The 15,152-nt window shown below is 54.5% G+C and overlaps 1 protein-coding gene across 4 annotated transcripts in view; it reads left to right on the forward strand.

The window, feature by feature from the left end:
* The window catches only part of CRY2 (cryptochrome circadian regulator 2), a 49,409-nt gene that overhangs the window by 11,195 nt on the left and 23,062 nt on the right, over positions 1 to 15,152 (forward strand). For all 4 annotated transcript variants that reach the window (XM_088843281.1, XM_088843279.1, XM_088843280.1 and 1 more), the window contains exons 3-11: positions 1,719 to 1,861; positions 3,361 to 3,545; positions 4,495 to 4,583; positions 9,576 to 9,716; positions 10,999 to 11,310; positions 11,516 to 11,667; positions 11,783 to 11,985; positions 12,275 to 12,367; positions 13,470 to 13,611. In XM_088843281.1, coding sequence (XP_088699407.1) covers positions 1,719 to 1,861; positions 3,361 to 3,545; positions 4,495 to 4,583; positions 9,576 to 9,716; positions 10,999 to 11,310; positions 11,516 to 11,667; positions 11,783 to 11,985; positions 12,275 to 12,367; positions 13,470 to 13,609 — 1,458 coding nt within the window. In that variant the 3' untranslated portion in view covers positions 13,610 to 13,611. The remainder of the gene's footprint in view (positions 1 to 1,718; positions 1,862 to 3,360; positions 3,546 to 4,494; positions 4,584 to 9,575; positions 9,717 to 10,998; positions 11,311 to 11,515; positions 11,668 to 11,782; positions 11,986 to 12,274; positions 12,368 to 13,469; positions 13,612 to 15,152) is intronic.

The raw sequence follows: 15,152 nt of genomic DNA on the forward strand, positions 1-15,152 counted from the left end.
TTCCTTTCCTATTCTTCCTGGGGGGAAAGACAAGAGGAAAAACTGTCAAGGCAGGCAGCTGAGTAAATACTTCAGCATTCACTTCACCTCCCCCCCCCCACACACACACAGGCGCAAATCACACAGTGCTGGTAAGAGCCAGCATTCACTGAGGGCTGACTGTGAGTCAAGCGCTGTTCTCAGTACGTGCTCTACGTACATGAATCCCTGTACTCCTTGCTGCTGCCCTCAGAGGTAGGTGCTGCTCTCCCTGTTCTGCAGATGGGGAAGCAATAGCTTGCCCATGCCTGCGAAGCTCAGAGCAGCAGTCTGAGACCTGAGCCCAGGCTCTGAGCCCGGAGTTGTGTTCGTGACCACCGTACCATTAAACACACGGGCCTGTCTTCCCCCGCCGCATTGCCCCCACCTCTTGGCATCTCCGAGGCCAGCCCACTAAAAGCCCAGAGATACAGACAGAGCGTCCATTCTCTGTATCTTATTAAGCTTCTACTATGTGCACGGCCCCATACCAGGTCCTCGGATGATAAAGAATGAGACAACACGCTCTCTGCCCCGAGTACTCACACTCTAATGGAGGAAACCGGCAAGTAGTGGGCGGCTTCCCTGCCATGTGGTAACTTCTGTGATGGGAAGTGGGCAGGTGCAGGAGAATCTTTCTGAAGAGGGTTAAGGAGGCTTCTTAGAGAAGGTGTCATCTAATAATAACACTTTTATTATTATTCATAGGGTTGTGAGGCTTTAACCTTGTAACCTATTATGAACTGCTAAGCATGGTTCTTGGCTCATGGTAAGCGCCCAATAAATGTTTAGTGCTAACCTTAGCCTTGGACGAGAGAGAAGCAACTCTGCCCGGGACCCACACCTAGCAGAGCTGAGTCAAGACTGGACTGGCGTGTGCGTGGCCAGGACATTTGCCCCAAGTGTTCAGAGTTTTAAGGGACCATGACCAGAGACTTTGGTTAGAGTGTGGTTTCCTCCTGCTAGTTGCATGCTCTAGGGCTTTCTGTGGGTTCCAGAAAGGGTACAACCTTTCACTGGGCCACTTTCTCCCAGGTTTGCTAGGAAATACAGAAATTTCTACCAGACATGACTAAAGACTTGGAAAAGAATTCGCTTCTTTTAAAACATGTGGCCCCTCTGCTCTGATTTCTCTGACCTCTGGGCCAAGGGCTGCTTCTCCTTTCCCAGCTGTCTGAGAGCTGGAGCCTACTAGCTCTGTTTGCTACTGACCTCAGGAATGTTGCCATGGAAACCGTGAAGACACTTCCTGTAGCACAGTCTGGCAAGAAAACTAGGCCAGAAGTTTGCAGGGCCCCGAGGAGCTCTGGGAAAGGCTGCCAAGCAGGCGGGAGGTGGTGATCCTGAGCCTCTTTCTGGAACAGGGGGCTCCCCCTGGAGCATGCATTTATAGCCTCCTGCTGCCTTCTTCTACCACAAGGACACTGCCAGCGCGCAGAGCTGCCTGCCTCTCTCCTGATCCCACAGGGACCGCTAGCCTTGGGTTCCACTGTTGCGGGCTGTTGACCTCTCCTCAGGGGCCTGCCCTCCTCAAACCTCGTGTCCCTCAGACGGTTGGCTTTCTGGTTCAGGTTGTTGTACCCAGTTTGTTCTGACAGGTCTCCTGATGTGCTCAGTTTCCTCTCGGCAGGGAGCTGAGTGCCCGCCCAGCTTACTTCTCCCTAGCAGTGGTGAACATTACAGATTCTCTCCCCCCACAGGAATGGGGGGTGACCCGCCTGACCTTTGAGTATGACTCTGAACCCTTTGGGAAGGAACGGGACGCAGCCATCATGAAGATGGCCAAGGAAGCTGGTGTGGAGGTGGTCACCGAGAACTCGCATACTCTCTACGACCTGGACAAGTAAGAGACGAGTCCCATGGCTCAGCTTGCCCGTTGCGGGAGTTGGTGGTTTGGGCTCCTACTGAGCGGAACTCAGGTTCAGCAGTAGGGCCCCCTGGCACATGGGGCATGGCATTTTCTTGGAGCCGGGGGAGAACAGGTCAGAGTGGGGACCCATAGAACAGCTCAAAGAGCTTACCCGGTTTGGGTGCAAAGAGGCTTATTAGGCCCAAGAGACGCAAGCAGGATCTTCCTAGATCTGCTCCTAACACGCTCCAGGCCTACCCACCCCACATACTCCTACTTTCATCCTGCTGCTCAGAAACTGCCCTCTGACCTCAGTGGGGCCCTGTCTGTGGCCCCTCCCAGTAGATCTCTGCTCTCATAGGCACAGCCTCTGTTCCCCAGCTGCGTTCCCTGGGCTCCCCTGGCTCTTGGGTTTCCAGGCCTCACATTTAGGTGTTGCCCTGGAGGCTCGAGAGATCACTGCGGGGCCCTGTGCTTTCAGAGAGGCCAGGAGGAAACCCCCTCTTCCCCTTCCTCCCCTGCCAAAGATGTCCCTCTTCGGCTGCTGCCGCCCGTGGCTCCCCACCCGCCTCCCCTAGACTAGTGGTGGCTGCTGGAAGGCCAGGTCACACAGCTCTGCATGTGAGCTGGAGGCGCTGGGAGTGGAACGCCTCCTCCTACCACGTGCCGGAGGAGGAGGTGGGAGGTACTGCCGGGGCAGCAGCCAACCTTCTGCCTCCGCTAATGGAGGGGAGGAGAGAGGAACTGAGAAATGAACTCGCCCGGCAAGTCCCGCTTGCTGTCAGCTGCTGCTTGGCCAACAGGAGCCCCGGGAGTCTGGCTCCAGCCCATCCCAATTCATCCTTACATAAACAGCCTCAATTTGCCTCTAAACTCTCCTGTAGCTTTTCTTCTTACCTGAGTGCAGCTGTGTTTCCCGGGTTCATGAAAAAATACTTTGTAAACTGCAAAAAACCCTTTAAGGCTGAGTTGTGACTATGAACCCCGAGCCTCCGATTTAGGAAGGGATAGGCTGTTCCCCATCTCTCTGTTCTAGTAACTAGGCCCAAGGAGGGAATGAATTGCCAACCAAGGGACACGTTTGCAGCTCTTATCAAAGAGCTTCCTGGAGGCTTACGCTGGGGTGGAGACAGTCCGCAGGGCGCCCTGTGGCTCGGACAGGCAGGCCAAGGCCCGCGAAGGCCGGCGGGGACTCCCCTGTGATGAGGGATGTGGTCAGGCTCTGTTTAGGCGGCTCCACACCGGCGCCGGGGAACCTGGGATTGAGCCCCAGCTTTGGCCTGACTTGCTCCATTACCCGAGGCACCTGCTCCAGCAATCTGGGCTTCATTTCCCTCTCGGTAACATGGAGACATAGCCTTCCTTACCAACCCTCCTTTCCCCCTAGGGGTGAGACCCAGAGCGGATGAGGAAGTCTGGGCTCTTTTCTGGGTGGGCAGGGACCTGAGACGGAATGCCTCGTGAGTGACGGCAGGTGTCTTTGGGATTCCCAGGATCATTGAGCTGAATGGGCAGAAGCCGCCCCTTACCTACAAGCGCTTTCAGGCCATCATCAGCCGCATGGAGCTGCCCAGGAAGCCCATAGGCTCCGTGACCAGCCAGCAGATGGAGGGCTGCCGGGCCGAGATCCAGGAGAACCACGATGAGACCTACGGCGTGCCATCCCTGGAGGAGTTGGGTGCGTACTCCTGCCCCAGCCCCTCAGACTGTCCCCTCCTTTTTCGTTAAAAAAAAAAAAAAGCTTTCTATTTTTTTTTTCTTTTTCATCAAAGTGATGTATGTTACTGTGGACACTTTAGAAAATACAGAGGTGAAAATGGAAGTAACTGCCACAGTTACCTACCCCTGATAATTTTGCACCAATCCTTCCTGTCTTTTTTCCAGTTCATATTCACATGTTCAGCTTCTGTTTCTAGCTCATGACTAACTTTGTACTTTTACCTCTCAGACGATACAGGCATAGCCTGGTGTTGGCATCAGTGGGCTTCTTAATACCGACATAACTGGTATTGCCTCTGATGAAAGGGGCTATGTCAGCTTCTCTCCCTTTCCTCCCCTATCACACATTTTTCTTCGAGCTGAACAAAGTTAGCCTTTCTCACCCGAAAACTGCAGCTTTAGCCAGCTAGCCTGCCAGGGCCGGCCGGCCGTATAGGATTGCTCTCACCTGCCTCTAATGAGACACGGCTGAGATGAGGGAGGCAAGGGGAAGGAAAGAAGAGGCCACAGTGGAAGAGAGCCTGTGTGACTTAGAAAACGTCACTGAGGAGACATTCAGGATCATCTCAGCGACTTACCTGGTGGCTCAGACGGTAAAGCGTCTGCCTACACTGCAGGAGACCCAGGTTTGATCCCTGGGTTGGGAAGGTCCTCTGGAGAAGGAAATGGCAACCCACTCCAGTACTCTTGCCTGGAAAATCCCATGGAAGGAGGTAGGCTACAGTCCATGGGGTCGCAAAGAGTCGGACATGACTGAGTGGCTTCACTTTGCTTTAGTCCCGTTAGCACCACGAACACCATAGTTCAGTTCGCACAGAGCTCAGAGTACAGAGCAGCATGTGAGGACTTGCTGAGCCATCACCAGACTGACCTGACCCCCAGTCCTGTGGCCTGCTGCTCCTCTGTAGGATTCCCCACTGAAGAGCTCGGCCCAGCGGTCTGGCGGGGAGGAGAGACGGAAGCGCTGGCCCGCCTGGATAAGCACCTGGAACGGAAGGTATGGCCCCAACTCTGAGACACAGGGCTCCCGATGCTGACACCCCCATGCAGCCAGGGAGGTGGAGCCAGGTTCATGTCCCTGAGTGCCTCTTAACTCAAGCTGGTTGAAAAAAAATCTTCATGTCAATAACAGCAATAAGAGCAGCTCCCATCAGTGAGTGCTTATACCATGGGCTGGTCATGGGGCTGAGCATTTCTAAGTCTAGCACCTGCTTGTGCTACTCCTTTCATTCTTCCATCTGCTCTACAAGGTAGGTATTAAGCTCTCCATTTTACCAATGAGGAAATCAAGACTTCAGTGGTTAAGTAACTTGCCTGAGGTCACACAGTTACTATGTAGCAGAGTGAGATTTGGTTCTGAAACCTGGGCTAGATTGCTTTTTTTCCATCTGTGTGTCCCCTTACTAAGAGGTCAGTGGGTAAGAGGTCAGATACTCTCTTACTAAGAGGATGTCTGGTAGTAAAGTATATAATATTATTTTGTGTTTACGTGTTCCCCACCCCCTGCCCCCCTTTGGCTGGGTCTCCTCCAAGGCACTGGTTTCCGTTTGCTCAGCACAGAGAACGAATGGCCCACCCCCCAGTGAAGCAGGAATTGCTCAGAGGAAGAAAGAGGCTGAGGCCCCAGAGGAGTCCCTTACAATGTCCCCTCCACCACCACCCCGGGATTAGAGAAGCAGGGACTGTTCTTAAGAACAGTCACTCCTATTTCCTGCCTCCCTGCAGCTGGTTTATAGACTAGGTCCCTAGAATCACGACGTGTTCTATTCCTGCTCAGGTACTGGGCATTTGGCCCAGCAGCCATGTGATAACAGTGCAAGAAGGAGGCTAAGACAGCCCACTTGGAAAGAATGCTCCCCAGCCCAGGAGGTGCGTTGCCAGCAGTGAAGGCAGGTCATAGGCCTAGTCCTTCCCCAGGGCCCAGCAGCCTTGAGGTCCCCATTTGGATCTCACCATCAGACAGGGCCAAAAGCAAGCCCCAGCCATTTAAAAGGATGAACATTGATGTCCATGATCTTTGAGGGAACCAACCGTCTTTGTCCATGTCACCTTTACGCAGAGATCCTTGTGGTCAGTCCGGAGACAAAGTCTGGGCCAAGGGGGCAGAAGGGGAGCCCATGTCAGGGCCCTTTAGATGCAAAGATGGTCTTGGGGAATACTGCATTTTACATATCTGGGAGAAGACAGGGTGCCTGATGGACAGGAGCTGAAACCATTTCAGGAGGTTTATTTTAACTTCACTTCTCCAAATCTGAAGTGAGCATTTTCTTATGTCAGGACGGTCTAGCTACTAGAAAGCCTGCCCAACACGACAGACATACAGTCTAAAACATAGTCTACAGAGATGATAGACATGAAGCAAGGAAGTAAAGTACGTTTAGGGTGAGGAAAGGAGTGGTTCAGAGGGTTATGAAAGCGAACAAGCAAGAGGATTGACTATATTAATCGGTTCTCGTTTGCAAGATGGCTTTCGAAAAAGGAATTTTTCTTAACTCATATAACCAAGAGTCCCAGGAGGTAGCCTTCAGGCACAGCTGGATCCAGGTGTCCAGCTACTGCTACTTGGAGTGCATTCTCCGTCTCAGTGCTGCCTTCCTGTGTATTATTTCATTCTCAGGCAGGCTTTCCTTGAGTGGTGGCCAGGCTGGGCACCAGAGGCTTATTTTCAGTGTGCTTAGTGCTACCTGAGAAAGATTCCAAAAGCTTCAGAAAAAGGCCCAAGAAGTGTTTTCATTGGTCTGACTTGGGTCATGTGACTGTCCCTGACTGTCACTATGCCCAGGGAAGGGGGTGCCCCCTTCCCTGGTCAGACTTGAATCTGGGAGTGAGCCCACGCCCAGAGTCCACGGTGGGCTTAGCTCTGCTTTACCCACTTGAACTGAGATTAGGGAAGGCTTGGGCCACCACAAGGACATTAAGCACTGTTACCAGAAAGAGGGGGCCAAACAGTAGGATCTTTACCAGTGGGTTACCCAGTAGTAGCTGAGGCCAAGCATCTCTCCACAAAAGTGTCCCAGTTATTAAATGAAAAAGGAACAAGGGAATCTTGCAGCCCCTAGTGATTCACTAATGACTGCTAACACCAAGGATACTGACCGTCAGGCATGTTCCCCCTGTAGTCTTGGCAAAGACAGGAAACCTGAATCCAAGCCAGTCTCTGGTACCAGCCACCAGTTTGCAAGCAACACACAGGCCAGAGGAATGTGTTGAACTGCACCCGTAAGAACATAGGGAAATCCAGGTTGTGGGAATTAGTGCAAGTCAAAGATCTTGAGTTCTTTTATAAGAAATCTAAAAGGAAAAGAAGGAAACAGCAGGAAATGCATAGAATAAAATAAATAACACGTCGAACTGTTTTACATGACCAAGACTAAATAAAATGTGCCTACAGATGTACATTTGGATGAAAAAAAGAATAGACAACACTTAAAAATGCAAGGAATAACTGAAAAGGTAAAGCCCTCCCTTCCAAATGTGCTTTGAAAAAGCAGAAAAATATAAACATTTTTAAATGCTGGGACCTGATTATTAACAAAGTTGGGCATGTGGTCAGTGATGGAGCAGGGAAGGGACCTGACCGGCAGAGCACATAGGTGGGCTTCTGGGGTGGCCGGCAAGGTACTGATTCTTGAACTTTGGTGGTGGTTGCAGAGGCATTTGCCTTGGAATAATTCAGTAAGCCACCCATCGGTGTGCTCTTGTATCTATGTTTCACTTAAAAAGATTTTCAAAGAATGGTGGGCAAGGATATGAGCAGGCAGATACATCTTGTGTCCGTTAGAGGTACTTAACCAATACCTGAGAATCACCTGCCGGGAAGGTGGCTTTGAGGCTGAGGCCTAAAGGAATAGTCAAAATTAACCGAGGAAAGGGAGCTGCATGTGCAAAGGCTAGCAAGAGCATGATGCTTCAGGAAGAGCGGAAGGGAGGAAGCTAGAAACATGGGCCCCCCGCAGACTGCAGGGCGCTTGTGAGCCTTGTGTAGGGTTTGGAACTGTAGCCTGAGAACACCGGGAAGCCTGGTGCAGGAGGTGCCCTCAGGGAGAGGCATTTGAAAGAAGCATCCTGCTCCTGGTGTGGACAGTGGGTTAGAGGGGACAAGAACTGACGCAGAGAGGCAGGTGGGAGGCTGTCACAGTTGTCCAGTACAGATAGTCTCCGCCTGAACCAGGTCGATGGCAATAGGGGATGGAAAGAAAAGGACCGAGTGGAGAAATCCTTGGACAGTAGGACTGACGTGACCTGCTGAGGGGGGGCAGGTAAAGGTGACAGCCAGGCTTTTGGCTTGGGCAGCGAGGTGGATGACAATGCGCTTTCTGAGGTAAGGCGTGCCAGTGGAAGGGCAGTTTAAAGAAAAGAGCCCGCTACCCTTGAGGCCTGAAAGTCAGTCCAGTGGAGATCTCTGGCAGGGAGTTGGATGGGGTGATTTGGGAGTTTAGGTCGCAGTCAGGGCGCAAGCTAGAGCCGTGGTGATTGTCTGCAAGGAAATAGCCTTAGAGGATCCACGGGACAGGATGAACTCAGCTGGGGCACAGTGGAGCAGAGGACTTGGGACAGAGTCCTCGGGCACCGCCACTGAAGGGGTTGGGAGGTGCGGTGGGGCTGGTGAAGCGTGAATAGCCAACCGTGAGAGGCGACCGGGAGTCAGCGGAGTGGTGCGTACGGAGACGGGATGCGGGCAGCAGAGGGAAGTGGCTGGGAGGTCCAGAAACGAAAGGACAGAAAACGCCCACAGGATTCAGCGGCGTGGATGTCCTGGAGGCTCTGGTGGGGTGGTGAAGGGGAGTGGAGGTGGGTTCGAGGGAAAAGAGTGAGGCTGGCTGAGAAGGGAGGAAAGAGGTGCGGGGGAAGTCTGCAGGGTGACTGGGAGGTGTTATTTTTGTTTTGTTTTGTTTGCAAAGAACCAGGACCATCTCCCCGGTGTTCTTAGAGCGGACACAGGAGAGAGGGAGAGATGGGGTGTGTGAGGAGGAGGAGGAGGGCCCCAGAGCCAGGTGGAGGCCTCAGCCTCGGCAGCGTCACGGGGGGTGGGGGGCAGGCGAGTCTGTAGATCTGGTGGCTAAAAGTTGATGGCTTCCGTTTCCTTATCATGAGGAAAGAAGGTCATCTGCTGAAGACGGGTGGGTAAGTATGGAATTGGAGGCCTCAAGAGGGTATAAGTTTGTGAAATAGTCCTCACAGAGAACACGAGGGCATTAGGAATTGAGAAAGAAGATAGTTGTTAGAGGGAGTGGAAAAGACTGGAGTCAGTCCCTCCAGCCCTGTCTCCTACCACCTCTGTGACCCAGCAGTCACATAACGCTTCTTAGCCTTAGTTCCTCATTTTCAAAAGGAGGTGACAAGTGCTGCCTCACGGGATTGTTACTAGCAAATGAGAGAACAGGTGTCCCTGAGCTGTGGAGGTTAAGTACCCTGCTGGCAGCAACTGATGAGAAAGATAAGACAAGTGACCCACGCAGTTGATGACTGGGTCTGCAGAGGAGGGTTTCTCAGTGCTGTGGAGCGGTGGGCAGGAGTGCCTGGGTGAATCTGGTCAGCAGCAGCCTCAGGGCCCCTGTGACAGCGGGGGCTGAATGAGAGCTGTCCTCATCTGTAACGTGGAAGCCCCTGTTCCTTTCTTCTGTAGAGTCACGGCCCGTTCAGTGCTTTCAGAAACTTTCAAATCTGTCATTTTATTTAATCTCCAGCAGGTAGGAAACTTTCTTCTCATTTAATAGAAAAGTCGCTGAGGGACTAAATAACTTACTACAGTCATAGGACAAATTAAACAGAGTTGGGATGAGAACTTGGGCCCCATTGTTTGGTTGGTGGTGGTTCCATCACAAATTGTGCCAGCCTGAAGGGCTGGGGCGTGCACAGGGCTCTTGTCCTGGCTCCTTGGCTTTCTGGTCTGCGACCTCAGGCAGGTTCCTTGACCACCAGGTGCATCAGCCTTTTTCCTCGGCAGCGTCCCAGCCTGTCCTTCCTCCACCCTCTCTTTCTGCTGCAGGCCTGGGTTGCCAACTATGAGAGGCCCCGGATGAACGCCAACTCCCTGCTGGCCAGCCCCACGGGCCTCAGCCCCTACTTGCGCTTTGGCTGCCTCTCCTGCCGTCTCTTCTACTACCGCCTGTGGGACCTGTACAAGAAGGTGAGGGCCGTCAGCCCGCCCCCGCGTGCAGCCAAGAGGACCAGGGCCTTTTGGGCTGGTTAGAAACCATGCAGGGAGGCCTTCCCTCTGGCTAAAGTGTGGGTACTGTCCAGAGACAGTGAGGAGGAGGCCATATCCCAGAGGTAGCAGAACCAAGCACAGCCCCAACCACCACTCGAAACCAAATCCAGCTTCTCAAGTGGAGCCGGACAGGCCAACCTCAGGGTGTGAGCCCGGGGTGGCAGGGCTGCCAGCAGATGGGGGTGAGGACAGAGCCCTCAGGGTGGGAGGCAGGGCAGGTGAGGAGTGCAGTGGCCCGCTACGGGGCGGTGTCCAGACCATCTCATGGCGCTTGCCCATCAGTGATGAGGAAGTAACCAGAGGGCCGAATGCAGGGCCAGATGGGGCAACAGGCAGAGCGCCTTGTGGTAATGTACCTGCCCCCACGAAAAGAGAGGGCCATACCTCCAGCTCTTAAGATTCATCAGATCATCCTTGCTTTTGCGTTATTTCATGTGTCCTTACTGTTGCCAGTATCCGGATTTTGTGGCCTGGGGTAGCTTTGCCAGCTCAGTGGATAATATTACTTGTGATTTTAGGAAAATTATCATTCCCTTGGGGCTTCCCAGGTGGCACAGTGGTAAAGAATCTGCCTGCCAATGCAGGAGACACAAGAGACACAGGTTCGATGCCTGGATTGGGAAGATCCCCTGGAGGAGGGCATGGCCACCCACTCCAGTATTCTTGCCTGGAGAATCCCAGGGACAGAGGAACCTGGGGTTACAGTCCATGGGTTGAAAAGAGTTTGGATGTGACTGAGCACACACACATCATTCGCTCGGAGGTCTGATGTCTTAGGTCCCTCATGGCCCCAGATCCAGGCTTTGGGTATCATGTATTTAACCAGAATCCAGACTGAGCATTTCTATGTGTGTGCTGTTGAGAAAACTCCCTTTGACGTTTTAGAAAGGAGAGTTACACAGGGGCCCCTGAGGACAAGGATTGTGACCAGCCTGAGGCGCTCGGTTCCCAGCTCCAAGTCCCATAGCACCGTCCCTTCCGCTGCCTGCTGACCCTGAGCTGTTCTTGGCACTGAGAGCAGCAGTGGGCACAGCCAGGGCGCTGGTTTCTGTGGGCATCTTCTGCCATTTCTCCTAGGGCATGGCCCCTCCACGCATTGAGGGTGGAGGTGGCGGCTCTGGATTCCTCTGTGGGGAGACCTGAGTGGCGAGGTGCTGGGGGCGGGGCCCACGTTGTACCTGTGTGCTGTCCCCGCCCCCAGGTGAAGCGGAACAGCACACCCCCACTCTCCCTGTTTGGGCAACTCCTGTGGCGAGAGTTCTTTTACACGGCGGCCACCAACAACCCCAGGTTCGACCGTATGGAGGGGAACCCCATCTGCATCCAGATCCCCTGGGATCGCAACCCCGAGGCCCTCGCCAAGTGGGCCGAGGGCAAGACAGGCTTCCCCTGGATCGACGCCATCATGACCCAGCTGAGGCAGGAGGGCTGGATCCACCACCTGGCCCGGCACGCTGTGGCCTGCTTCCTCACGCGCGGGGACCTCTGGGTCAGCTGGGAGAGCGGGGTTCGGGTGAGTGCTGTCTCAGTGGGCAGCCCGCTTGAGGGCTAGGGGATGGGCTGGGACCCCTGGGTCCAGGAAATTCCCTTCAGATCCTTCTTGTCTTGCCCGCAGCAGAAGGCTTTGACGCCCTTCTCCGGGGAGCATGTGGTGACTAGGGGAGAGCCATGGTCACAGGTCGCCCCGGAGTCTCATGGTTTCTCCTGCCTGCATCTAGGTGTTCGATGAGCTGCTCCTGGACGCGGATTTCAGCGTGAACGCCGGCAGCTGGATGTGGCTGTCCTGCAGCGCTTTCTTCCAGCAGTTCTTCCACTGCTACTGTCCCGTGGGCTTTGGCCGCCGCACGGACCCCAGTGGAGACTACATCAGGTGAGATGCAGAGCAGGCTCTCTGACCACTGCAGCCTCCTCCTCCGGTGACATACACTTGGCCTTTGAGGGAGGCTCCCAGCGCACTGACAGGTCATCTGGTGGGTGCATTTCAGGCGATACCTGCCCAAACTGAAAGGGTTCCCCTCCCGGTACATCTACGAGCCCTGGAACGCCCCAGAGTCCATTCAGAAGGCAGCCAAGTGCGTCATCGGCGTGGACTACCCCCGGCCCATCGTCAACCACGCCGAGGCCAGCCGGCTCAACATCGAGCGGATGAAGCAGGTTTACCAGCAGCTCTCCCGCTACCGGGGACTCTGTAAGGAGCCACCCCTCCCACCACCATCCCCTCATCCTCGAACAGGGACAGCACCTCCGGGCTCCTGGGGTGGGAATGGGGATTCCCAGATGTTTGCAGAGGGACACTGCCGAGCACTGCCTTCCAGGCTGTTGACTTCCTGGGCACCGGCCGTTCAGGCTGGGCTGAATTAGTTGCAGCCAGTGGAGAGAGACAGAAGCTAGAACCCCCCGGCTTGTCCTCACCTGCCCCAGGGCCCAGTGCAGTCCTCTGAGTTTGCATTCCAATCACGCCCCTGCCTCTTTCCCAGGCCTGCTGGCGTCTGTTCCTTCCTGTGTGGAAGACCTCAGCAACCCAGTGGCAGAGCCCAGCTCGAGCCAGGCGGGGCGCTCAAGCAGTGCAGGTGAGTGCAGCTGGCCTCCGGGGGCCTGTGCCCGTCCCAGGGGCACTGCAGAGCTACCCCAGCTTCAGTCACGGGGGCTGAGGATGGAGACCAGAACACTCACGCCCCGGTGGAGCTTGTACCCGCCCCAGGGATACAGATGGTAAAGGAACCGTGCAGGGTCATGTCAGATACCAAGTGCTTTGCAGGAAAGTAAAGTTGACTGACCTGCTCAGAGAGCGCTGGGGAGGGGGTGACTTTAGGTGGAGCACCAGGGCGCCACGTAGTGAACAGAGCCAGCCTTCCGAGGACAGGGGGGAGTGTCCCAGGCAAAGGGGACAGCAGGAGGACTCGGACGTGGACGCGAGCCACCCGTCCCAGGAACGGGAGGAGGGAGGCCGTGGGGCTGGCGTGTCCTGAGTGACGAGCTGGAGCGAGACACAGATGGATCGCTGGAGCAGCGCCGTGCAGACTCTGCATCCGCAGGGAGGGTTAGCGTTCCCTCATGTGTGCAGGGAGAAGGTGCTGACGGGGTCAGTGGTGCAGAGGCATGGCCCGCTTTATGTTTTAAAGAGCTCACTCTGCCTGCTGTGTGTGTGTGGAGAGCACAGTGTGGGCAGGAGCCCCCGAGGACAGGGAGGCTGGACAGGGGGTGACGAGTCGTCCAGGCAGGAGGTGGCAGGAGAGACGGGTAGGCAGACTTGCCCCCTTCTTAACCTCTGCCCTTCAGCTCTGGGTTGAAGACTGGCAAGGTCAGACTGCAGAGAACTACAGAGCTTTTTCTGCTTTGCCCGGCCAGGTGGGCTCCACAGGGGGAGAGTGTGCTCACCCCTGCTTCGGGAGGCCGGCTGCGGAGGGAAGGCCTCGGTCCCCGAGCAAGGAGAGCTGCCAGGCCCATCCGTCTCCGGCCTGGAGCCCTTGGGACTTGGGCCCGCAGAGCTGGCACTCGGGCCCGCAGGCCTGGTCATGCTCTTCTCGGATCTTTCCAGGCGGTCAGTGCTGAAAGGAGAGGGGCAGGTCTGAGGAGCCATCTCCCTGCCCCCTAAAGAGCAACCTCTGCACAGTTGAGGGTCATGTGGGCTGAACAAACGCGTCCGTGTGACACTGACCTGCTTCCCTACAGGCCCAAGACCACTGCCTGGGGGCCCAGCGTCTCCCAAGCGCAAACTGGAGGCAGCGGAGGAGCCGCCTGGTGGAGAGCTCAGCAAACGGGCCAGGGTGGCAGAGTTGCTCCCCTCAGAACTGCCGAGCAGGGGCGTCTGAGAGTGAGTGAGGCTGGGGAGTGAGGCGGAAGGGAGGCGGGAGTGAGGAGGGGAGAGGTGGGGTGAGGCGGGAAGGGGTGGGGTGAGTTTGGGAAGCTACCGCCCTGCCAGGTGAAGCTTAAAACCCGGCAAACGGGAGTAAAGCCTGGTGAGGACTGCATGACATTTTTAGGATTTCAGCTCAAATTATACCATTCTGACTTTTACACCTTCTAATACTAAAAAGAGAATTTAAAGGTAAGGCCTTGTTCCTTCTTTGATACCTATGGGAAAGGAAAAAAAAAGACTCTTCCTACCTATCAAAGTGAGCCAGATCCAAAAACAAGAAAGCGGAGACCTGGGTGTGAAGCTGAGGGGGAAGTCGTCCCAGGGCAGGGCTAGGGGTGCTCCAGGCCCCTCTGCCAGTTGCCCCGACGGGCTGTGCGCTTGAGGCTGGCCAGCAGAGGGCATCACACACTTCCAGAATGTAGGCTTAGGGGTGCTTGGAGGCTCAATCAGCCCAGCCCCCCACCGACCGGAAGACCCAGGCTGCTGTCAGCCATCTGTGCCGCTTACAGCCACGCTTCCTTTCTCGTGGCTTCAGCTCTGCACTTCGCTGTCAGCGCTCATCTTCCTTAGAAGCCCCCGAATGTCTTCAAAGACCAGAACCTCGCTCTTCCCTCCCCAGAGCAATAAGAGCCTTTTATGCCTTTCTGGGGAAGACATAAATTACTCTCCACTTTGGGTCATCATCTTGGGCTGTTCCTTATGTGCCCTGTCTGCAAGATTAGATGGGAGGGGAATTTCCCCCATGAAGCCAACTCTTTTTTGCTAAACTCTCGCACTTCGAGGCCACGGGGCATCCGGTCTGTGTGTCTAGACTGACGTGTCAGTGACACGCAAATGCTTGATGCCCTTTACCCGACTGGGCGCTTTGTCACAGACATCGCAGGTGCACAGATTTGTGTTATCTCGTCCTGGGAGTGCTGGCAACCTTAGACATTACCTCTCAGCTCTCTCTTAAGTCTGTGATACTGAGCAGAGTTCATTCTGCCTTACATATCTGGAACTTGCCAGGCTGATACTCTGACTTTCAGGTGAGAAGATCAAAGAACAGAGAGGTTAAACGTCTGGGTTATGGTTGCTCATGAAGGTAACGGCATCCACTTGAGCCTGAAACCTTTGCCAGCAAATGTGTGAGGAAAGGGAGCTTAAGACATATAAAACATAATACGATGCTCATCCATAAGGATGTAATAGTCTGCTTAGAAAAACAAGACGAATGACCTGTAATTCCTGGACAGATGGTTCAGGCTCCACCAGCTTAGCGTTAGACAGATGTTGGTGGGCTCAAACGATCCAGTACGGCACAGTTTACCCTAGAGGACCTGGAAGACGAATTGAATTTAGGCAGCAAAGGGGGCGTTTCCGACAAGAACAACAGCTTAATGATTACATGATCTTGTGCAGATTACTTAAGCTCTCTGAGACTTGGTTTCCTCACCAAAAATTAGGTTCTTGTTACAAAGATTAAATGATTAAATATATGTGTTAGTAACGTATGG

This window comes from Moschus berezovskii, chromosome 14 (assembly GCF_049115385.1).
Source record: "Moschus berezovskii isolate FMDL1 chromosome 14, NW_MosBer_1.0, whole genome shotgun sequence".
NCBI lineage: Eukaryota > Metazoa > Chordata > Mammalia > Artiodactyla > Moschidae > Moschus > Moschus berezovskii.